The 26,179-nt window shown below is 35.4% G+C and overlaps 1 protein-coding gene across 8 annotated transcripts; it reads left to right on the top strand.

Annotated features, from left to right (window-relative positions):
- The first annotated feature begins 5 nt into the window (after positions 1 to 5).
- LOC118447536 (uncharacterized) lies at positions 6 to 10,629 on the top strand. 8 transcript variants are annotated; one of them, XM_085655785.1, is made up of 14 exons: positions 690 to 922; positions 1,312 to 1,358; positions 1,422 to 1,537; positions 1,617 to 1,798; positions 2,060 to 2,322; positions 2,440 to 2,635; positions 2,732 to 3,024; positions 3,094 to 3,494; positions 3,616 to 3,761; positions 3,875 to 4,200; positions 4,308 to 4,442; positions 4,526 to 4,707; positions 4,847 to 5,001; positions 5,917 to 10,629. In XM_085655785.1, the coding sequence occupies exons 3-14, from the start codon at positions 1,459 to 1,461 to the stop codon at positions 6,838 to 6,840; spliced, it is 3,282 nt and encodes a 1,093-aa protein (XP_085511911.1). In that variant the 5' UTR covers positions 690 to 922; positions 1,312 to 1,358; positions 1,422 to 1,458; the 3' UTR covers positions 6,841 to 10,629. The 8 variants fall into 8 exon arrangements, with proteins under 8 accessions (XP_035735474.1, XP_085511928.1, XP_085511907.1 ...); XM_035879581.2 differs by lacking the exons at positions 690 to 922; positions 1,312 to 1,358 and adding an exon at positions 6 to 147 and having other exon boundaries at positions 2,735 to 3,024; XM_085655802.1 differs by lacking the exons at positions 690 to 922; positions 1,312 to 1,358 and adding an exon at positions 6 to 147 and having other exon boundaries at positions 4,526 to 4,659.
- Positions 10,630 to 26,179: the final 15,550 nt, after the last annotated feature.

Genomic DNA, 26,179 nt, shown 5'->3' with positions numbered 1-26,179 from the left:
TGTAGTGTGTCCCCTTTCGAAAGCGTTGCCCTCTAGCGAGGAATGCGGCAAACACAAATTTTTATTTCTCGTGCGCGGAGTGAAGTGTACCAATTCATTGAAATAAATCGCGATATATTCGGTTCCGTTGTCGCATTTTCATGTCGTGTGAGTAATCGAATGATAATTCTTTGAATCCGACCGATCGTTCTCCATCCTCCTCGACATACCGAACCTTACCAGAGCCTTGCTACGAGGATGCTTCTTTTGTTTATTTATGCAGCTGTAGTAGTACCAGTTCCGAAAAGCTGTAAAAATACTACACGGACAAATGATAAGATTCGCGATCCCCGGGGCGGCGCGGGGAGGAGAGAGGAGGGGTGGGGGGGAGGAATTCTTTTACGAGGGGATATTAAACCTGATAGAGACCTCGAATGAAGTTTTTCTTAAAGAGCTACGAACGCGTTTCGTAATATTGAATAAAATTCGATATCTCTGAATTATCAGCATTCCAAAATGTTGACACCTCCTCTGTCAGAATGCTCTGCTTTGCTACTGTTACGATCCTTCTTCCGTCTCTCTTCTAGTTATGCGTTCCTCGTAAGAATGTGTCTTCCTCTTTCTCCTTCTACCCCTTTCCCACTCTTCTCTCTCTTTCTCTCTCTCTCTCACTCTCTGCTACCCTCCCTCTCGCGCCTTTTCGTTCGCCGAGCAGTAATGTCAAATATGAATCGTACGAATAGGACTGCATTCCACGGCGGCTCCGTGTTTTTTTACGTGTCCGCGACATGCTAGCACGTAATCACGTATAATCTGGAAACGTAGTTTTTAATATCCCCTCGTTCGTATGCATTTATCCATTTTCTATAAGAAGATAATAGTGTGTTCGAAAGGTTTCGCTGTGTTTCGTGAATAGAAATTTAGAAAAGGAGATATAAAAGTAGTACGTGTTTTAAGAAAGCAATGAAATTCCATAGTAAACGTTTTGCGAGATAGTATTAGTCTGTCGAATGCAATTTATATATATTATTCAGTGATTACGCTCGACACAACGACGATACGTTGAAACGAATTTGTTTGTTTTTTTTTTTAAACTTTTCTCATGATTCAATGTACGAATTTTTGGTATTTATATTTTCTATGATAGGAGATCGGATCAATGAAATAAGTCGAATTTAAACAATATTTATTTATTCGTCGTTATCGAGATTATATATATATATATATATATACATATGTATATATATATATATATATATTTGTAACGTGTGATAATATTTATCAAAGAACAAAGCGTCAGTTGTTTTTATATTGTTTAAATATCTATTGTAGGAAAAATCTGTTAAAAATAGAAAATGCGTGTAATTCTATGAGACAAGGTTATTGTCATAATTTTGATTAATTTTATTGAGATTTGAAATGAATTTCACATTTATTTTTAGATGAAACCTAAGAAATCTAAATGAAATAACAGCGATCATGAGCTCGATTCAACAAAGTGGCAGGTTTCTTCCGTTTTCAAATAATAATATACAAAGAAAGCAATTGTCAATGCAAGGTACAATTTTTGATATACTCTTATTATAAATTGTAAGATTTGATCTTTTTAATCCTTCATCGATAATATATTACGTTAGGTGGTTTACCTCAAAGCCTTAGTGGTAGTGATACAGATGTTTCAACTTCAAATGAAAATTTAAGTAACGAAGAACGATATGTCATCCGTCATACAGCTCGTCAAGAACCACAAGGTCAAGAAAATCAGCAACAAAGTCCATCTAGATCTTCCAGCCATAAAGAAAATATACCCAATATTCAAGTAAATATGATACTTTTTATATAAATATATTTTATATAAAAAAAAAAAAATTGTCAAAAGGGTAATACGTTGGAACAAGTGTTATGTGAAGTAGTATTAATATAGGATTAATTTTTAAGTTTCGCATAAAGAAATAATTAACTTGTTATTGGGTATGGATATTACAGTGAAATAATACATTTACTTGATTGCACGCTATTCCAACCTACTACTATACAATCAATGTTGTGTTACATAAGAAATTCTTTTGTTAAAACACAGGGTAATCTGCTCAATAGAAATAGTTTGAAGGACAGTTTGAATGGCTCGAACAGGAACAGTTTAAAGGAAAGTTTAAATGGTTCTAATCGAAATAGTCTCAAAGACAGTATCAATGGATCGAACAGGAACAGTTTGAAAGATAATTTAAGTAATCGTACAAGCGTAGGTTCTAACAGAAGCAGCTTGGATGTTTCCACAAGTTCATACAATACCCTTATTATTCATAATGCAAATGATGACAATTCATGGACGCCGTCAGGAAGGTAAATAATTTAAATAATATTATAAGAGTATTAAATTTATAAAAAATATTTACAAAGAATTTGAATATTTATTAATTCATTTTGGATTATCTCATTTATTATTATTATCCTTATTAGATTATCGGGCATAGTAAGAGAACATGGAGATATGGGTTATGTGTATTGCGATGGTGGTGGTAAAGGACATTCAAACAGCCCTACAATGCAATCGATATCGAACATCCCTCACGAAGATCATCTTTACGAACAATCCGGTGGTGGAGGTTGTCAAGAAATTACAGACATACCTGACGATTACCTTAGTCAATCACAGGTTGATTCTAATATATAATAATTATGTCGATAAAAGGAATTCATATTTTCTGAATATTATCGAACTAAATCATAACTAATAATTCATTATTGCAAGCAGGTATTAAAGCATCTCGCCAAGGAAGTAAAAGTGCCTTCTTATAGTAAACTAGTAAATAATGGAGGGAGTATAGAAGTAAGAATGAGAGAAAGCGACAGAGGGAAGCAGAATGACAGTGAATTTGAAGACAGATCTCCACAATCTTATGCTTCCACTCTTCTGCCTTTAAAAAATAAACTTAGATTTCTTGGTCCTAATGAAAAATTAACGTTATCAAGATCACAACCTGACTTATCTAGAATTGGTAAAGGAGATATTGATTCTTACGATCCACGAGCTACTTCTCCAAGGTTATTATAATACAAAAAGTTTTATTAATTTTTCAATTCATATATTCTAATTTATTTGTCTTTTATTAGACCTCAAACCAAAGGTCGGGAAGAAATAGGAACAGCGATGGGTGAAATCTGGCCACCATCTGAAATGATTCAGATAGTGATCCAAGAAAATAGTGCCTTAAAGTTAGAATTAGAACGTTGTTATAACAAAGTTGCAAAGTCTCAAAAGTTGGAGCAAGAAATATCAAAGGTTCACCGTGCACACGAGGAATTAGCTGCTTCTTGCGAGCGAAGAGAAAAACTCGAGCGTGCAGCTAGGTTGAGGTTACAAAATGACTGTAGACGATTGACAGAATTAAATCGTGCATTAAGGGATCAAATCGATTTGTTATCTTCTCGAACAGATAGTCCTCCGATCGTAGAGTCAATGAAAAAAGAATTGACGCAACGTGAATTGCTTATTGGACAGTTAATCTCACAAAGTACGCCGATTTTTCTTTATTTCTAAAGATTCGATTCAATTATTATTATTATTATTATATGCGAGCTTATATATATATATATACATATTTTTTTTTTTCTTTTTTTCTCTCTTATTTATAGATAAAGAGTTAGCTGCCGCAAAGGAAAGACAAGAAATAGAATTAGCTGCACAAAGAGCAACGCTACAAGAGCAACGCACACATATCGATATTTTGGACACTGCTCTTACCAATGCACAAGGGAACGTAGTACGCCTAGAAGAAGAGGTATAAATTTTTATCTTCGAAAGTTGTAATATCAAATATATTATTAGTGAGATATAAATATATTATATAGCGATTCAAATATATTAACGTTTAGAAATGTTATCGTTTTGTAGTGTCGAAGAAAACAAGTGTACGTAGAAAGAGTCGGTCAACTTCAACGAGCTTTATCATCTCTTCAAGCGTCCAGCGATAGACGAGAAGAAACCGAAAGACAATTGAGAGGTCAACTTGAAAAAGAATTAAGAGAGGGAGGTGGTGGAGGTGGTAATAGTAGCGAACAATCTTCGAATGGTGAAACTATCGCGGATTTGAAACGACGATTACGCGAACGAGACGAAAAAATCATGTCCCTCGAAGGGGACGTTACTAAATGGGAACAACGTTATCTCGAAGAAAGTGCATTAAGGCAAGCTGCTATAGATGCAGCTAGTCTTCCAAAGTACGTTCGCGTATTTTTAAACTGTCACAAAAATAAATATTTCAAAGATCTACCATTAAATATATATATATATATATATATTTTTTTTGTTTTCGTTTTTTATTTAGAGATGCCAAAATTGCCGCTTTAGAAAAAACAAGTCAAGATGCAGAAAAATTAATCGCGGAAGCTCGTTCCGAAAAAATACGACATATGGATGAAGTGCATGCTGCACAAAAGAAATTAACTGATCTTGAGTCGAGGTAAATTTAAAAATATCACAATTTTAATAAGATATATTAATATTGTTATATTATATATCATGATAATATTGGATATAAAACAGAATGAAAGATTTGGAATCGAAGCTAGCCGAGAGGGATGCTATGATAAGAGTTCTACAAAAGCACACATACGACAAAGATAATAGTAGTAGTAGTGGAGTCGGCAGTTATCCTGCTGCACATTCATCTCATTCAAGTACGTCGGCAGATCATCATACTGCACTGACAAGCACACCAGAACTTGGTAAAAAAATAATTAAAAAAGAAAAAGAAAAGAAAAAACATTATAATGATCAGCTTCTTTAGCATTTCAAATAGCTTCCTTTAAACGCGTCATGGTATATTAAATTGCAGTTACATATCTTCATTAATTTTGTTTATAGTAAGCAGTGTCTTAGGCACTGGAAGCGGTTATGGCAGTACTGGATCTTACGGAGTCACGGACAGTTACAAATATCGAAAACAAGGAAGTTTCGAGCAAACGAATAAGAGCCTTGACGATCAGTTAAAGGAATTAGATTCACAATTACTCAGCAAGGTAGGCAGATACTTCTTCACGTAGTCGCATTCTCGGAAAAAAAGAAAAAAAGATAAAGAAAAGAAATTTCAAGACGACGAAACGGCAAGTAGTATATTCATTGAGGGAATGAATTATAAAAAAAAAAAAAAAGAAAAAAAAAAAAAAAGAAAAAAATAAAAAGACAAAAATAATAATTATAACCAAGAAATATGAAAGTTAAAAGTACCAGTGTTCTATGGTAAAACTTTCTTCCTCGTACATATTCGTGAGTTTTCATATACACGCAATATTGAGGTCGATTCAATTTTGCGGAAAATTACATTTTAATTTCTTTAGCTCTACTTCTCTAATAGCCGTTGCAGATAATGAAAGTTTTACAGATCAACGTCAAGGTATTTTTGTGTTCGTGTTATGTTTGAGGTAGTATTTTGGATAAAGTGGAAATAGTTAACACAATTAACGTGAAACATTTCTGATATCTTTTTGATTCGCCATTTATCAATTTTCTGTAATATCTTCGATCAAATTGAAATAAAATGGAACATATAAAAAAAATGTGTTTACTATTTCCAATCAGAGTTTTTCGATTGTCATCATTTGCATAACATAATGTGTGATCTAACGTAAAACATTTTACAATGAAATTTATGAACGACAAAAAATCCTAACTATATACTAGTTTTGATTGGCATCTCGTAATACTAATCAAACGTGAAACCAAATTAAACATAGATTATAGAAGAGATTGTGAATTGGCACGCGATAATTAATCTCGAGTTTCTCCTTGACAGAAAATCCCACTAATTCCAAAACCAAAATCAAGACCGATCCAGTACCATCCTTGAGTGTGCATGCGCTGTTGTGGCGAGCACTAACTCCGTTCCAGGTCCCGGTATTCCTCTCCAACGCAGGCGTTCTTCTCTCTTGTTTCAGCGGGCACTTTGCTGTTTTCCAGGATTCTCTAATCCAGGCACTGCGTCGCGAAAAGGAAAAATACCCAAGCCATTACTGGCGGGTGTAGACAGTACAGGTAGCTCGAGTACCGCTTCGAGCAAGAGTCGTTTGTTGGACGACTCTGGAGGCGAGGCATCCACCGGTATAATGGAATTCGCAACGGCGAGCACAAGACTGAAGGGTACGGTTTCGAGATTGTCGGATGGCAAGCCGGAGGAGATGTTGCTGTTGGAGAAACAAGGTAGAAGCTCGCAGAGACAGAGAATGCAAGAAGGTGAGCCTCGTCGTGCTGGTAGTCTTCCACCGAGTTCGCTACCACGACCACCGAGAAGTCTCAAGTCTACAAATTCGCGTTATTGTCGTCTGAGCGACACGGAGACGCGTAAGAAGTCAGATCCTGGTCCGGTTTTAGATTCGTCGATCGGTAAGGGCCGAGATTCTGGAAATTGCACCTTGGAATATGGGAGGTTCGACGCGAAGTCACAGCGTAGAAAGAAGTCACCAGGTACGGATAGTTACGCTCAGAACAGCTCATTGAAGAAACCGTCGTCGACGTCGGGTCATGAATACGAGCGACTTCAAGGTGACTCCGATAGGAAGAAATTAACGACCGGGAACGACGTTAAGCATAGGGACGGACAAAATCGTTCCTTGATACCGCCACCCTCTCGTCGAATTGGAGAGTACGGTCGTTTGAGCGATGGCGATGCCTCTGCTAGTAGCAAAGGTGCTTTAAGAAAGCAAACGGGCTCGCGTGGACAGAGTACGGGAAGTACCGTCAGTAGTAAGAGCGGAGGACGAGATTCTGGTGGCACCGCCAGCAGCGAGACTTCTATCTCGTCCTTGTCGCCGATCAAAGCGAGATCGATACCACGACCAGCTAATTATCGTATTCAATTCTAATTGGATACGATAAAATACGAGAAAAAAAACAAAGGAGAAAAGAGAGAGAGAGAGAGAAAGAGAGAGAGAAAGAGGAATCTATATTCTATTTGCCTTTCCTCTTTGACCTAGTCAATTTTCTCTACGTCTCTCCCTTTCTTCCTTCTATTTGTTTTCTCTCTCTCTCTCTCTCTCTCTGTCTCTCTCTGTCTCTCTCTCTCTCTCTCTCATTTGATTCGATAACAACGAGCAACCAAACTCGTATCTTCTTCGTGCCGTATTCGGTTCCATTAGGTTCCACTTTTTTTATTACGTGGAACATACAATGCAACAGTATAAATATACAGCCATAACGACGATTAGTTTCGCTAATGAATTATATTTCTAATGTGTTTTTGTAGAACGAACGAAAGCACTCACGACCGCCCGCCCGCCCACCCGCCTATCTGCCTGCCTGCCTGCCTGCCTACCCGCATGCACGCACGCACGCACGCACGCTCGAACTATCGTAACGCGGCGATAGCGTATGACCTAGTCATTACCAAAGTAACTTCCCTACTCTACACGCTGCGAATTTGTTGATTAAGCTCTTAGGCCACTTCTTTGAGAAGCGCCAATCGACGCAACCCGTTCTATCTTTACTCTTGTCTATTTTAAAGAGCGATAATCTAAGTGCATTCTTTTATCTTTCCTTTAAATTTAATGTCGATACTTTCTCTCTAACAGGACTTCTTCGTATACGCGAAGTCCTATTTTTATTATCCTTCTCATCGTCTGTCGATTAGGATAAATTTTATTTGTCTTTTCTCTCCATCTCTTTTTCTCTCTCTCTCTCTCTCTCTCTCTCTCTCTCTCTCTCTCTTTTTCTATAAGACTGAACAGTCGGACAGGAACGAGGCACAAAACGATTTGTCGCCAGTCGCTCTTTTAGATCTTACGCGTTTCATATTCTTATTTTTATTCTTATTCTTATTCGACTGAACCTTGCAGGTTGATTCAAAAGGTCCCCGCAAAAAGACTTTGATAAATCTTTTTCTTCTTTTTTTCCTCCTTCTCTTATGCCTTCTACGTTGTACTCTTCCTCTCTTCCAAACAATTCTCGATTGCAAGTGCATGGCATAGCGTCTCCCCTTTTTATTACTTCGTTTTTCTTTTTTAGCTCGAACGAAAACGCCAAAGTATCATACTTTTATTATAATATACGATTTATTACGATAAAAATGTCTATCCTAATATAATTCAATATATTTATTTGTTTCTTGTGTCAAATATTTTAATACGTATATGTATGTATATACATATGTACCGTGGAATATTTGTGTAGTGGAGAAATGGCACGCGTAATTGTATTCTTTTTTGTTTGTTCTCTTTCTCTCTCTTTCTCTATCTATCTCTCGTTATCTCTATCTCTATCTCCAATGTGTAACATATTTTACTATATTGATTGTGATGTAGCATAGAAGGATGTCAGATTCGTAGACTACTAAGAATACTTCGTTTTCTTTTCTTTTTTATTTTTACCTTCTCACGGTGGCTTGGTCATCAAGGCGACTATTTCTTTTTTTCTTTTTTTTATTTTTTTTTTTTTTTTTTTTTTTTCAACATGTGTAATAAATTTTCCAACGCGTATTTACGTTTCTTTGAAACCAGTTCGCTAATAATCTCGACCGACGATAAATCGTTTTCCTCATAGGACGATAATGTGATCTCCTCAATCTCCTTTTTCTTTACGTTCTCATCAATCTTTTCCTTCGATACCACGCAAGACGGTAACAACAACCATCTTCGACATTAACGAATAGTAATTGTATTTTGAGAAAAGTCAAAAACGTGCGAATAAATATGATTAAAATAATTATGATCATATATATATATATATGATTTTAATGATAAAATAGACTCGCATGATTGAACTATCGGGCTGGTTTTCGAAGCTGTAAATCGATTATTATTAACTTTATGTTGGTTGTGTTGTAACAACCGTCTTGTTATCAATTCTGTTTATAGGAGATTTATAGTCATCGTTAATTAAACGACCTATCAATTTTATATTCGCTAAAGAAAAGAAAAGAAAAGAAAAGAAGAAAAAGGAAAAGAAATACAAAGAAATTTGAATAGACGAAATAGAAATTGTCATTCCTCTTTTTGATTTCGAAATTGCTATAGTTCCTTTAAACGCGTTTATTGCAAAGTTTCGCGTGCCTTAATATGGATGACAAGACACTCGGCGTTCGTTTTGAAAAAACTATGATAAAAGATAGAACGCGTTTCGTACTTTGATGATATAATAATAATAATAATAATAATAATAATATTAATAATAATAATATTAATAATAATAATAATAATAATAATAATAATATTAATAATAATATAATAATAATATTAATAATTAAAAATAATAATAATATATAGATACACATAACACATATTTATATACAAATGTTTGTACCGCTCGTAATAAGTTTAGGAACTTTAGGTTTCTACTCGTATTTTTTTCTCGAAATGTTTAGCTTTATTAGCGAAGTGATTAGCGAAGTATAAGGCTGTTATATCACAATTCTAGTAAAGTCAATTGTACGTACCTAAAAATATTGATGCGAAAAGTAAAACGTCGAATGATCCTTTTCTATATACAAACATATCGGGTGTGTTAATATGCGTTTCTCCTCTCTCTTTCTCTGTCTTTCTCTCTTTTTTTTTTTCTCTCTCTCTCTCTCTCTCTCTCTATCTCTATCTCTTTATCTCTCTATCTCTATCTCTCTTCGAGACGTCTCGAAGGTAAAATGAGTAAGTTGAGCAAAAAGTGTCGATGAGAGTACCTTTTACGTACAAGAATGCCAAATTGCAGCGTCACCAAAGATGCGTCATGTGAATGAAAGAAGGAAAAAAAAAATAAAAAATAAAAATAAAAATAAAATAAGAAAAAGGCAAGGAGGAAAGAAATGAAAGAAAGAAAAAGAATATAAGGGAGAAAAAGAAGAAAGAACGAAAATGGCGTGACTATGCGTCGTATCCAAATATTGTTCCTATGATATTTTCGCGTTTTACACGTATAGTTCACATCTCGTAACTCTTGATCGAGACAACGCTCGCTATCGTTGCAACGCGTTGCCTTTCGTTTGCTCTCTATTTTTGATACGGCCGTAAACGATAAAATATTTATTTGCGAGCAATGTTAAACGTTCTTTGCGTGATTCAATTGAATCTATGTAAAGAAGAAAAGAAGAAAAAAGAAAATGTTCGTCACGTCGGCAAAATTACATTTCGATTGGAAATTTTATATTGAAATGTTTACGGCTTGATTTTATCCGACGGGATGATCATTCGAATAATAATAAAATAAAATGCACAGCGATATTCGAACGTATCGAATTCGTTGTCTTCTGCAAGTTTCTAATGCGCCATGGCTGGAAAATAGGCAGAGTAAGCGAATTTTAAGAGCGTTGATGATGATGATTATTATTATTATTTTTTTTTTGTTTTTCTTTTTTTATGAAAACACAAACACCGTTTCACGCGCTGATATAACTTAATATATTAGCCTTATACTTATCGACAAAGTATAAAATAAATCTGCCAATCGATGTAGCGTTTTGACGAATGAAAGCTTTGTACGAGAGGTGGTCTGTCGATGTAAAGAAATTATGCGAAATACAGGTTCTGTTGTAATTCTGATTTATTTCATTTTGAAGAAGACGAAAGGTAGAAAGTAAAATTCATTTCCTATGATTTTGTCGGTGTAAATTTGACACAAAGTGGTTTAGACAAATGCAAAATAATATCTGCTACCATTTTAATGTCATTTATTTCGTCAACTGGGGTTCCAAGTAAAAGTTGTGTAGTATGTAAGCAATAATTAGTTTGATCTCAAATATTGCGAATCTTTGACCTACGAAAAGAAAACTAATACAGGTGATTTTAATATTTTTATCATTTCTTCATGCATCATATTTTACTTTATTGCACTTTCTTAATCCTACGCTGAATGGTATTTATGAATAAGGATTACGTCCTTTCACATTTTCCGGTAATCTATCAGTATCAAAAATATCTGGATTTTCCCAATATACGGGATTTCTGTGTAAGCTATAGATGTTTACGTGACACGTCGAATCGGGTACGACTAAATAATTCTCTAAAAATGAATATGATGATTTATTTGATATAGTCGATTAAACAAAAATATATGTGAAATGTAAATATATTACATACTCAGCTGTAAATTCTCAAATATATGACGAGATATAAAATGAACGCTTGGATATAATAAGCTTAGTGATTCTTTTATGTATCTTTCCAAGTATCGAAGCACAGAGATTGTTACTTTATAATCTTGCTGTTGCATAACTGTGCTCACTTCGTTTCTTATACTTTCTTATAAATCAATAGATCATTTATTATTCATGCAAGACACGTCTCTTTCGTGACCGATGTTTTATTAATCTTTTTGAAAGAAAAAACATTACCTGAATATCTTTGTGTTTTGCAAAAAGAAGCAAAGCAAAGACCAAAGTTAAGACCGTAGTGACGTGATCCTATGAAGATTTTTTTCATAAATTATTTTCATTTTCTCTTATCTGTTAAGCGAAATAAATTCGTATTATCTAGAAAATATGGCAAACATAAAAGTATCGACTTCTTCTCAAATATCTTCCTCATCGATTTCATTATCCTTCACAGAAGTGGCTTTAAGTAGATCTAACATAGCGAGTCTTTTCTCGAATGTCGGATCTGTGATGAAAATATTCAATTAATATTTCTATCGAGATTATAATAAATTATTATTAAATAATTAGAATACTTTTATTATTCTCGTCAAATCCTTCAGAAAATGTCCATCTTTTTAAAGTTTTATAAAAATCTCCCGTTAATTTGTTCATGGAAATGTTTCCTTTCTGCAATTATCTAAAGGTATCTACAGGTATCTGAAAATAATTTGTTTTATAATATATAGACCGATTATCGATCAGATCTAAACTTTTTTCCGAACACGTGCGTTGATGAAACGCATGCAACTTATCGAGGAAAAATAAAAATAGTATATAATAACAAAGTATCATAACTATGAACGATAACGTAATTAAGAGAAACTATTTCTTTTTCTTGACCAAACAATCTAATTAATTTCCACTATAAAATCACGAGTAATTATTAAATTATATTTTACATAAAATATATCGTAGATAGTTAAATCGATGTTACACTTTAATCAATTCCAAAGTTATTATAAACAAAATTCATTTGATGATTTTCCAAATTACGAGAAATTTTTAACTTGGCAATCAAAAAAGGAAAAAAAAGTAAACCATAAAAAAATGTGTTCTTTTTCGACCATGAAAATTGTTACGAAAGAATATGAGATTCGAGGATATTGGGATCTTAGCCAGGGTCGAGTGATACTCCAACTCGGGAATATAGAAGTTGTATAGATAAGTTTATTAATCTTTTGGCCAGAATAAAAGCTACGTTATGTTCCAAGTTCTTTTTTTTTATGGACTCAGTTGCTAACTGAAGAATGTCTTTTCTCGCAAGGCACGTCCGCTTGGGAATTTTTTGCAAGATGTTTTAAGTTATTATAGCCGTACGATGTTTATTCGACGGCACGTGTTGCCTCTTGATGCAATTCTAAGTCAAAATCACCTTAAAAATGCTGTTCCTTAGAAATGCTTGTTTCTCATTTTTTTTCCTTACTTATATTTTTATATGCGTTTTTTCGATATATTTTTACATCGCGATGTAATGCTCGTTTATTTGTTATTATTATTGTTATTATTATTATTAGCGATAAAAAAAACCTTCTATTCTATTTTTACTTTACAAGTAGAGGATAAACTTTATCGATACTATATTCTATATTTTCGATTAATAGTAATTTTATTATTAGAAAGAGTATGCTCTTTCTACAATATTAGCCTACTTTTGCGATCTCGAAGAAGTTATTAATTTCTCTACGATTTATTGAATTTGAAAAATTAAGTCGTTTAAACAAATATGGTAGAGAATCTTTTATATATTCCATCAGCTTGTTTCGACGATAATAAAGTTAAATTAATTATTCCCTTTGGTAATCCTACGAAAAAACTCGTTAGTCGACGTACAAAAAATAATAATAATTATTCTACAATTAAACTAATTGCGGTTAATCTTTAATCTAATTTTTTATCTAACCTGCAGGTCTATTGCTCGATTAAAAAGACTATGCTCTATTTCGGTTATAAATATAAGTTTTATAAAATTTTAATTTATTATAAAACATAGTTAAATTAATTATTAAAAGTGCGTTACGTTTTCATATATTTCTTACAATTCTTTTAAAGTTCTTTCCTCCATTAGTTGGACTTTAATAGGAAATTGTTGAAACAGGATTGGCTGAACGAAGTCGCATGCTGATTGGTAATTGATATCACGTGACATAAATTCACAGCTATATGAGTGTCTAGATTACAGGATTATAAGTAAGCTCATATTCCATGCGAAAAAACAGAGTAGGCAACCTATCGCTGTTGCCAATCCCTGACGCATAATTAATGTCTGCGCTTTTGTCCAGTTTCGTTGGAATTGAACTATTCCGGCAAAAAGCTATAAAAATTTTTTGAAAATTATTATAATTTTATGCATTACATATTTTCCATAACAATAAAAGTAACGGTAACGTAGGAATCTCTCAGAAATAAAATGTCCCGTAATGTTACGTTACCACGACGATTTTGAGTTCATTTGCTGTGGTGTATGTTACAAAAGCGTATTATTCGAAATATTTGAGAAATTCATTATAAATTTTAAAAATAAATTAATCAAGCTTTTGTAGAATAAATATATTTTGTATTATATTATTTTGAGATCAATACAAATTTATTATTCATTCAATATTTTATAGATCCACCATTTATCATGAACTATGATGTCAAATAATCTTGCAATCTGATTGGTTATCTTTAAGAATAGTAACAATAGAATTTCGAATTTTTCAATGGTTATTATTTTGTCATGGCTTCTTTTACGACAGTCAAATCGAGCAATGCGATTGGTTGAAAATTTATTGTATTGTCATGGAAAATGCGTGTGACCAATTTAAAATTGTTATCATCGAAACATGTGTAATTTCAGCGGTAAATATGAATTACAAACGAAATTAATTTAGGTAATATATAATATGTAATATTTATTAATTATTATTTTTGAAAAAATAAGTGGTAAAATCACCGAGTGAGATACCGTGAGTTTCTGCACACAACAATCAGGCGATCGTTTAGTCCAAGCGATAGACATACATCATTGAAATGTGTTTATAAAAATTAATAATGGCGATAGGATTCTTATTTTTTATGAAAAAATGTCGAAAAAACTCGTTGAACTCAGGCATATAATATTTTTTTATTTTGAATTTTACTTTAATATACGAAGTCTCATTTTAAAGATAAAAGTTTACACAAGGAAATGGCTTTTCAAAATTATTGAAAAATTTTCCTTTTCACTTGCCTAAACTAGTTTTTGACACAATTTTTTTCAAAAGATATAAAGCTTTTTCATTGAAGAAAAAAAAATATTTATATTAAATTAATTTTTATTAAATTTATTACTGAGAATACCGACGTCATTGGAATTAGTCCAACGACGACAATCCTAGTTTATACGTTTCGCTAGGGTAACTAAGAAGGATGAAATTCTCGGTAGATAACTGTACAATTTTCCACACTAATTTGACTAATTTTCTTTTTCTTCTTATCCTTCAAACAAAGTAATAATGATCAAGGTTATTTAATAAAAATGATTTAATTATATAATTTTGAAGTATAATCAATTTTATCATATATTTATCATATAATAATCAATCCTTTTTATGTGATTGCATATAGAAAAATTTACTTTACATAACGAATAGAAAAATAGAGTAAAAAATGAGGTTATGTTTCTTTTTTTTTTCTTTTCTTTTCTTTTCTTAATTAATAAAAATTTTTCTCTTGTAGAATACCGTCGGTATAATGGAGCTATGTGAATTCGCGTCATGAATTGTAATACTTGTTTGAGTCTATAGATGGCATGACGATGGATTTTCAACGAACATGTCTGGTAAGCCAAAATTACCTTATCGACATACATAATTGTAAAATAGCTGTGTTACGAGTTGATCATATTTTCATTTCTTCTCTTCTCTCCTCTTCTATTCTCTCTTTTCTTCACTCTTCTCTTTTCCTCTTTTCTCCAATCCTTTTCTCATTTCTCTTCTCTTCTCTTCTTTTATTTTCAATTTTTCTTTTCTTTAATAACTTCTCGATCATATTATGAAATCTAAACATTCGATGAAAAATGAACAATGAATGGCTGTTGCAATTTATTAAAGTGGATTATGTTTTAGAAACGTTGATAAACGTTGAAACACTTAACCAAATCTGATAAAGTCGAATATGGATCTTCGAAGTATACGTTCGATATTCTCGAAAATCGTATCGTGGCGTATAATCTATTTTAGAATATTCCCCGAAAGTTTGAAAAGCTTGTCACGCATTACGTCAGAACTTCCGAAGGTTAAGGCATTTCTCTTAAATTGAGTTGGATAGTTTTCTAACCTAAAAACTTGGCCGGGTAGGAAAACCGCTTTCTAACGGATTTAACTTCTCGATCTAATATAAAGTTCAGCGTGGACTCGCACCAAAAAAAGAAAAAAAAAAAAAAAAAAAAAAAAAAAGAAAAGAAGAGGAGGAAAAAAGAACAAAAAAAAAACAAACAAAAAAAAAGAAAATAAAAAAGAGAAAGGATTCGAAAAATGAACGAACATTTCAAATAACATTGATAACTTTATGTTTGTATGGTAAAAGGTACGATCGATATCATCGAACATCATTCGTTTCATTGGGATCATTTACATGTTATGTCATTTTTCTAATGGCCGTGATTGTTCGAAACGTAAGGAAAAAAAAAGAAAAAAGAAAAAGAAGAAAGAAAGAGAATAAAGTAAAAAAAAAGAAGAGGAGAAAACAAATGTACAGACACGCTTTGGCATGGTGTCTACAGAGAAATTCGATTAAACGCTTCTCAGCTTTGGCCGGAATCTTAGTTAAAGAGCCTGGCAAACATCTCTCACGGTTAACCACGATCCTCGATCGAACGGACCGTGTAAGAGATGCAGGATTACCGATCTCGACGTGGCAAGCGAACTTTCTTCAAATATTTACCGTGTCGATAAAAGGGCCAGAGTAGCCTTGATATCGGTGTCCTTGCTGATATAACTTACGACTGGACCGTTAAAGAGGCGATGACGGGATCGAGGGCGGAAGAAGAACGATGAAGAGAAACGAACTGTGAGAATATTGGATCGATTTGAAAACGATTCGTCTTTCATGACTTTCAATGGATATCGATAATGTTACATTCATATATTATATAACATGCGAGATATTTTATAAATATATATTGTCAAAAATTAAAACGTACGAACGTAATACAAAATATGTAATATACATATTACCTTCGTTAAAATATTTAATAACTGATTATATCGATTACGAATAATCGATCTTCTTAATTACGCAAAAAGATAAACGAAATAACTTTAGCGGATTGATAGTCACATAAAATAGTTTTAGGATTGACCAACGCTGACTAACTCATTATCATAAACTAACGAACGTTGCCACGCGCTTCCATATTTACATATATGTATATATGTATATATAATATATTATATATGTAACATGTATGTAAATATGGAAAAGGAATTATATATACATATATATAAATATATGTATATTATTAAATTTTTCTAAGGTTACCGGTGTCGCTTTAAGATAAAAATCTAGAGAACTAACAAGAAACAAACAAGTACATACGGGACAGGTGGACAGGGGCACCCCTTTGCTCCACGATTATATTCAGGGCTACATCGAGGCACGCGGCAGGAGTCCGTGATACTTCTTACTTTCCTTTCTCGAGAAAATATTGAGAAATGTCTTATTAAATATATAGCCATGCAATATTTACAGCGGTCTTGATTAAAAATTCGATTTTCGAATAATCCTGTGGAACAAGAGAGAGAGAGAGAGAGAGAGAGATACCAGAGCTCGCTACATCGTAAATGGATGACGCGTTACTATGGTAACTCGAGTATCCTGCAAGGTAACACAGATCTCGTATCCTTGTGCAAGGTGAAGGCTTTCCCTCTTATTTCCACTCGCGGACATTAAAGAGAGATAGCGATATACGTCGAAATCACCGTCATCCAGCATCTTTCTCTCTCTCTCTCTCTCTCTATCTCTTCTGTCCCAATAACCCACTTATTGGGTCCGCATTCGCGACTACTTTTCCGTATATAGTCGGAACCGTGTCGCGCGTGGCTCAGGTTCTCTTCCTCACGGAGGACACGGACACGTTCCAACTATTTCATCTGACGATTACACATTCTTTTCTTTTTTGTCTTTTTGTCTTTTTTTGCCTTTGGAGAGGATCTTTTTTCGTTCGTTCCTATCATCGGAACCATTTGTTAAGAAGTTTTTAAACGAGAATGAGAAAAGTGGAACATTCTTCGACTTTGTCGAACTGTTTTCATCGAAGTCTTCTTCTCTTTCGAAAATACATTTTCTCTTTCTCTATCTATCTATCTACCTATCTATCTATCTATCTTTCTTTCCTTTCCTCCACAAGTCGCTTCCGAGTCGTCATCTGTCGCCTAGCAAACGGATATTTATCTTTAAAGGATGCTATATCACCTCTCTCTTTCTTCCCTCTCTCTCTCTCCCCCCCCCTCTCTCTCTCTCTTTATCTATTTATCTATCTATCTCTCCACTGTTGTATCCTCCTTGGCTGCGTTTCCCTCTTGAACGCTCGCGATATTAAAGTACCGAAGACGAGGAAAGGAAAAACAGAGTGGAGGGAGGGGGACAGGGAAAGAGAGTGTAAGAGAGAAAGAGAGAGGATCGCGATTATAAATTCGCGAGAGTAAACCGGCTCGTTGAATCGTCGATGAGTTCCGCAGGTGGCGACTAAAATTAAGGATATTGCACGTCCGACTCGACTAAAGCCTTTCTAAATTCTCTTCGTGTCGTCCTTTGTCGTTTGCTTTCTCTCTTCGTTCGTTTCTCTTCCCCTGCTCGTTTTATATTTCGTTCCGCCTTTCGCAATATTATTCGCAATGCAGTTCCTTTCAATACAAATCCGCATCGTATAGAATTATTATTTTCAATGAAGATTCAACTATTTATGATCGAGATATATGATCAATTTTAATTGGTTAAACGATACTTTATCTTGACTAGGATAAAGGGCTGTTCTGTTTGAGTTTACGTTATAATCGTTCTCATTACTCACCGCGCGGTTCGTTACTAAATAATTAATTAATTTCCTTATCAAATTTCTATAGGAATTGTGGTGAAACTAAATGAAACATAAAGAACGCATTAACTTTAACGAGAATTCTTTTCTTTTAAGATTTACGACAAATAGAGAGGGAGGGGGAGAGAGAGAGAAAGAGAGAGCATCGAGTTGATACGATAATTTACTTAGATAGTAATTAGGAAAATCGGAAAATATCGTTGACGTCGTTTAAATCGAACGTATCCACGCGGGCACGGGCGGTCAGGAGGGTGGGAGCGTGCGCGTTCCAGGTCGATTGGAAGGAAAAATAAGAGGAATACACGGCGCTCTAGGTTCAGCGCATATATCACGTCGTCCGCAGTTTATACCGAACGAAGACATCGATTTTACAATTTGTAGCTGATCCCAATTCGAGCGTTTTATCCGTAACGGCTGAAACGTTGAACGGTATATAAATATATCGTCTCGATCTCTGACGGTGTTCGTTCGTGAATACACGCGTCCTTTTTATATAAACGTAAACGCACAGTAGAAAAGTGAGCACGCACACGTCTATGCTTTCAGTAGCACGTAATAGAGAGATGTTCGAGATCGTACAAAAATTCACCTCGACGATTGTTTCCTACGATAAAAGAAAAAAAGAAAGAAAAAAAAAGAGAGAGAGAAAGAGAAAGAGAATCCAATGATATTACGCGAACACAAAATGTTCGATCGTGCAGGATACAAATAATAACGAGTTTTAATTAAACCGTTACGATTCGTGCACGGCCGCTTACCTATGACTGACACGTCGGGCCAAATTAATCGGACATATTTGAAATATCGAAAAAATAAAAATCGCCCGATCGTCCGTTCCTCTTTTTCCCTTTTTTCTTTTTTTTTTTTTTTGTTTTTATTTTTTGCTGCTACCATCGCGTAACAAAGCTAGCGGGCGTATAGGATACCGTTCGACGTTTATACTCGTTACGTTCATGAATTACATTTTTCTACGTTTTCTACTTTATATTGCATACCGATACATAACGATTTAACGGGTAAGATATTATCTCTTCGCTTATTCTTTTTTTTTTCATATTGATCACATATATATATATATATATATATAGCCAATGATTCCGTTCTCAATCGATTTCGATCCTAAAAGAAATTTCTTCTTCTTAAAGCAAGAATAAACTTACTGCGAGTAAGAATATACCCTATTTAATGGAGAATCCTTTTGGTAGAAAAGATAGACCGAAAAGGGGAATAAAATCTCTGGCGGATAAGTTTACATGCTTTCGGGAGATCGTTCCCATGAGAATGAGATATAAAGAGAAAGAGAAAGAGATAGAGAGAGAAAGAGAGAGAGAGAGAGAGAGAGAGAGAGAGAGAGAGAGAGAGAGATGTTCCTCTATCTCAGGTGGGGATGCAAAGAGGAGCTCGAAACTCGTCGGTTCTGGACCGTGGAAAAACCTATATCATCCTTCAAGGAGGATTATACGAGAGACTACACCTAATGGGCTTCGCTACTCACCCTCTATGTATTTCTCTCTGTCTCTCTTTGCGATCTCTGAACCGGATCAAAGCGTTTATAACGCCGGTTTTATCTCGATTTAAAATGTCAACGTGGAGCCACTAGCGATCCCAAAGATTCTTTCGAAATACGATCTCGCGCAAAGTTGTCTTACGCGAGATCGTACCCTTGTATAAGCCGTTCCAATCGAAATTTTCTACGCTTTCAAAATATCACCTTTTTTCGACAAATATATTATTTATACGTTTATCTTTCCTTTCGTCTTTTTTTCTTTCTTTCTTTTTCTTTTTGTAAATTTTTTTTTTTTTTTAATTCTTCAAATCATTCCATTCACGGAAATAATAATTTCGTTCTTGAATATTTCTCCGACCTATTACGACTTTACATAAACTTGTATACATAACAAGCAAGTAAAACGTACTTACTTACTTAGTTATTCCGTATGGATAAAAGGAGAGTTAAACGTCTATTATTATCAGTTGTACGTAAGTACTCACTTACGTAGATACATACATACATATGTATGTATATACTTACTCGCACACGTTTACGTATGATCGTCATTCGTTAAAGAAGAAAAATCGTTCTAAGGTGGATTCGCAGTTGAGATAAACGCTAGCTCGAAGATGGTTAGAAGCGAGCGACGATACGACTTGCCCTAGTTTAGGGCGCATACGTATGGAATACCAGGGAATAGGTGGCTTCATTAAAACTTTGTTACTGCGTACTAACCGTACGCGATATGCACGGATATGTACTTACACGAACACGCTCGTTTATTCTCTCTCTTTCTCTCTCTCTCCCTCTCTCTCTCTCTATCTCTCTTTTCCTCCCTTGTTCGCACATGTATTTCTCAATGTGTTTTCGTGCAGTATATGTACATATATCTATATGTACATACATATATGTAAAACGTACACGGACGAACGAACGATATCGATTTGCCTGTTCGCACGTACGACGATGGTAATGTAAGGTCCATGTACGCGGAAACACAGATGGAGCGTGTGCCACGAGCCGGCCCGTAAGTCGATGGTGCATAGAAGATTAGAACCGGAATAGGACGAAGTGTATGCCACAAATCGCGTCTTGAATCGATATTTGTCCGATATATCCGTTATATTCCAGTTTACACGATGCTATCCTCCTGAGCTCGTTCGACTATCGATCGACTACTATCTCTCTCCCCCACCCCACATCCTCCCTCCCTCTCTCCCTCCCTTCCTTCCTCCCCTTCATTTTCGTCAAATCTTCGAATACCGACTGGTTTTCATTTATTTCCTCTCTCTCTCTCTCTCTCCCTCCCTCCCTCCCTCCCTCCCTCCCTCCCTCCCTCCCTCCCTCTTTCTTTCCCTCCCTTTTCTTTTCTTTTTTTCTGTTATTTTTTTTTCCTTTTCTTTTCTTACATATTTATGAACCTATAAATAAATTTATGTATGCGCACCTAAAATAGGTTGAAACAAAGTCTACCAAATACATTGTATCGTTGAACGAGCAAAATGTTATTTTAGAAAAGTTCTTTTTACGTTTCATTGAATTGGCTAATCCAAGAAAACGAGAGAAGATTATGCATTACTAGTGAGAGATAAAACGGATAATTCGATTTATAATAAGTATCAAACGTAATATCATATTCCCAATATCATTACGCGTTGTATCTCGTATAATTTCGAATTAATCAATATTTTTAAAAGCATCGGAAAAGTTCAGTTTTTATTAGTCTGACCTAATCGATTACATCTCATCAAGTGCAAACTTCTGTTAATTCGCGAATCAATTTGTTCGCAATAAATTTATAACATTGATATATCGGAAATTAGTCAAACTTTTGGTGATACATAAAAGAGTTGTTTTTAATGAAATCAAAGGGATTCGAGATATCGATCGTCCTTTTAATGCATTTTACAATTAAAAAAAATATATATTATAAAATATATATTATAAAATATATAAATATATAAATATATAAAGAGAGAGAGAGAGAGAGAGAGAGAGAAAGATAACGAAGATAGTGACCCGTAGAATAGATCGTTCTTTTGAAAGTTATTGAAAGAGCACGTGTTTGATGATCGATCCTCTTCGAACGACCGGATATCCGAGTGATCTTTTTCTCGGATCTTTTTCTTTACTAGCGTGTATTTGTGCACGAATGAAGATTTACTAGAGGAGTCGCGCGTTAAACGACGCTCCATTATGTAAGTTGAGATAGTGATTGAGTCTCTCTTTCTCTCCATGGTCGAGAGGCCCGATGGTCCCGGGTTTTGTTCTATTAATAGACTGACCTTCCTTGCACCGTATAGCTAACGTGGAGAGCGAGATCGCGTCGTCTGTTCGTTCTCGTCCGACAAAAAGAGAAAAAGAGAAGGAAAGAAAGGGATAATGATATATGTATATGAAGTTACCTTCGATTTTTCTTTATTTATTTATTTATTTATTTATTTTTCTTTTTTCTTGTTCATTTTCGACCTTATTCTTCCTCCTGGTTTTCTCTCTTTGTATCCATCTGCTAATTATTACGTTTCATAAAACGGCCCTGATAAAACAAATTAATTCGATCGCTTTGTACTTCGAAAACGAACGCATAGGTGAAACGCGGTGATTAATCGTCGTCGAGTGATCCTCCGCAAGCTGATTTAATCGCTCCACCGGATAGCTACAAAGTTAATTGGCTCGATACCGAGAGCTCGAACGTACTCCACTTTCGATCTCTCTCTCCCTCTCTCTCTCTCTCCCTCTCTCCGTTTCTCTCGTCTGTCTGGAAAAATTTCAATAACATTTTCCCGATCTAACTCTATTTTTTATTTCTTTTCTTTCTTTTTTTTTTTTTTAGTTTTTTAGTTACCAACATCCGATCGTCGCTTATACTTTTTCGAACTTAACTTTGCGAAAATACCATCTATATTTTTAGCAAAAGAAGAAGCACAAGTACTACAGCCTCATAAACTTATACTATCGCTTTGCAACGTCCATCGGCTTTTACGAGCATCGCTATTGGCTATTGGTAAGGGGATAAGCAAAGAGCGTCTTACGAATACATCGATTTTCGACAAAACTCTCTCTCTCTCTCTCTCTCTCTCTCTCTCTCTCTTTCATCTCTTTCGTTTTTTTATTTTCCTTTACATTTCTTTTTCAATCTTTTTAATTTTTTATGTACACATACTATGTACGTACATTCGTTTTAATTTTTCTTTCTTACTCGTGAAAAATGTGAAAATATACTTCCTTTGTATCCCAAAAGATAGATCAACCTCCTCTCTAATTTTATTAACTTCGAAATGGATGAAACCCAAAACACGATAACATTTATTATGGATCGCGAACTGTAACGACGTACATCCATACTTTCGACGAATTATTAACGTCTCATTACGCAGTATAATAGTGCACCCGTAACGAGGGACAATTCGTCCTCGGCCAAATTCGATGCGATTTTGGTGCTGGTTGCATAGCAATATAGCAGCCGTTATATGTTCTACTAATTGAAAGCTTTCCGAGTTGCAAGCTACAAACTTGAAAAGTTATTCCTCCAGTGTTTTCATATTATATTGGAATATATAAAATGATTGTGTGCATCCATATATGTGTTAGAGAAAGAATGAAAGAATGAGAGCGAAAGAGAGAGATCGAAGACGGAAAGAAATCTCACATTTTTCGCTCGTTGTCTGAAAAGCTGCTACTGCGAGAATATATGTATATATATATATATATATATATACATATATACATATATATATATAGATAAATAGAGATAGAGAGAGAGCGAGAGGGAATGCTGGAAAAGAAGGAGAAAATATGAGAGGAAGGAAAATAGTAAACGAAGCGGAGAAAGTTCGAGTTGAGCCGAGAGAGCGAACGAGCTTCTCTGTCGCTTCCATTGCCGTCTTGTATCCCTCGAGAACGAAATACAATGCTCGAGAAGAAGGTGAACGCAAAGGGGGTGAAAGAAAAGGGAAAAAAGGAGGATAAGAAGAAGAGGAAGAAGAAGAAGGAGAAGAAGTGGGGTGGTAACCCTCCGAGAGGGAAATTGTGTAATTTATTCAACGACACAAGGGTCCATCGCGTACTCTTTCTCTATTTCATTCTCTCTATATCTATTTTTCTCTCTCTTTCGTACACACACACAAGCATGGATGCAAATCCACGTTCTTTGTGCGCGAATGTATATGTGCGAGTGGGCAGAGAAGATGTAATAGAGGGGCGGCGACGGCGTTTATAACAGAAATAAAATCTCTGTAGCTTTTGGAAAGTGAACGAAAGGGCTGGTGCAACGTGAGTGCACCGCGGGGAGTTACTACGAAACAATGACTTTTCTCTCTCTTTCTCTCTCTCTCTCTCTCTCTCTCTCTCTCTCTCTCTCTCTCTCTCTCTGTCCCTCTCTTTCTCTCGTTCGTGTCATATTTCCCTGCTTTTCTTCTTCCATACGTTTCGTATGGGTCAAATATCGCAAAGTCGAATATCGACCTTGGATCGATCCGAATCGCTGGGAATCGAAAAAAAGATTATTATCCGATAACATTTCTCTATTAGACAGGTAGAATTTAGAAAAATTTAGTGAAAGACTTTACACGTTAATTCAAGATTTTCGTAACGCACATTCCAGTTCTTTCGCACCTGCGAACCGGAATGACACGATAGTGAATTTTTGTCACAGAGGAAACGTTCGTTCGAATTCAACCCCTTCGCCAAGCCTTTTTCAGGATCGAACGACGACGATAAATCCTTGTACGGTTAGCGTGGAATTCGTGGCCAGAAACGTCGTTTCCCAAAACGGAAGAAGAGTGGAAAAGGAGGAAGAGAAAGAGAACCCGATAGAAAGGCTCAACCTGCCGTGGTGGTATAATTGTTGGCGCAATTCGTTTTAAAGGAAATTAAATTTCCGAAAGGAAAAGAAAAATAGAAATGAAAAGAGAGAAGAAATAACAGTATCGATCTATCTGTTTTATCCTGGATAATTTCGTCGATCCCTCTTTTATCCTTTCCATCTCGTTCTCAACTTTTCTCCTCTGACTTTTAATCGTTTCTCCAACCTTGAATAAATTTCATCCCGATAAATTTTATTCCGGGAAAGTTCGAAAAACTAAGAACCGATAATAATGAATAAAAACTCGACGACCGATAGATCGTTCGTGATTTATTATATATATATATATATATATATCCATCTCGCACATTAAAAATAGGTATGTAGCATTAGGGTAATTAAGGAGAAGGAAAGTTAAGTTCCTAGGTGGCAATCGAACGTGTTCGTCCCCTCGATTCCCACCCCCTCGCGCATTCCCTCCTCTGCTCGATAGGAAGTTACGCGCTCGTGACGTTTCGCGCTTGCCAGCCACGGGAACAATTTAATACCGTTATTTGTGAAATTGGCACTTATGTACACATCCGCTCCAGACTCGGCTGGTGCGTTCGCTCGTTCGGTCGATCGCTCGCTCGTGCACGCAACGAACGCGTCTCTTTTCGTCGTTCAGAGAACGAGTCCTTCTCCTCCCCCTCTCCTCGTTCTGCTCTTTCTCCTCCTTCGCCAGCTCCACCTCCTTCTCCGTGCTTTCCAGGTAGACCGGGGCAAGATCGTAACGGTACTCGCTCGATCGCAACCAGGATGGGATGGAATGGCACGGAGTTACAAGGCGGCGGTTCACTGACCGACCGACCGATCGACTCCGCTCGCGAAGAGGTGGTGCACAAGGAGGCGGAGGAGGAGGAGGACGAGGAGGAGGAGGAAAAGGAGAAAGAGGAAAGGAGAGAACGGACAGGAACGGCGAAGAGAGGGATGGAGAGGGAGAGGGAGAGGGAGAGGAAGAGAGAAAGAGAGACTCCGTACGTTTCGTGCAAGAAGTGCTACTCTCTCGTGGTCTCGTAACTCGATTCTTAAGCGGATATCGTTTCCACCTTCAGGACGACGTGTCCGTCCTGAAAGGAGATCCTTCTATCGCGCATCAACGCGTTCTCAACATAGTTTCTTACGTGGCCCCGAGTTAACGCGATTATTACGTTCTATGTGTTAGATTTTACGTTTCTTTTCTTTCTTTTTCTTTTTTTTTTGTTTGTTCTTTTTTCTTTTCTTTCTTTCCTTGTTTTTTTTTTTTTTTTTTTTTTCCTTTAAATTCGTCGATAATAACGAAGAAATCATTACGTTAAACTTTCTTTTTCGATGCTATTTAAGAAAAATCATAGGTCAAGCAATCGAGTACTCCGACCGCAAGTATTTCGGATAATCGATGAAGGATAACGTCGGACTGATAGTTTTCTCATAATGTTCGCGCATCGTCGCAATTTAACCCACCCATTTGGTTGGTTCGGCCTCCTCGTTAAATCCTATCGGATAAATTCGTATTTAATCCGAAGGATAATGAACGGGATTTATCGTTGTTATCGACTTTCTTTCGATCTCGATAATCCGTCAAGTCCTTTTTTTCTTTCTTTGAAAGGGAAGACAAGGGTAGCGCTTTGTTAAAAGAATCGTCGTCGGAAATCGTTGAACGATCGTTAGACACGGTGATTTGCCTGGCAATAATTAATATCGCGTAGGTTGATATC

This window comes from Vespa mandarinia, chromosome 1 (genome assembly GCF_050613455.1).
Source record: "Vespa mandarinia isolate Hongniang chromosome 1, ASM5061345v1, whole genome shotgun sequence".
Taxonomy (NCBI): domain Eukaryota; kingdom Metazoa; phylum Arthropoda; class Insecta; order Hymenoptera; family Vespidae; genus Vespa; species Vespa mandarinia.
The sequence above is the reverse complement of the archived record's forward strand: the minus strand, read 5'-3'. Positions and strand labels throughout refer to the sequence as shown.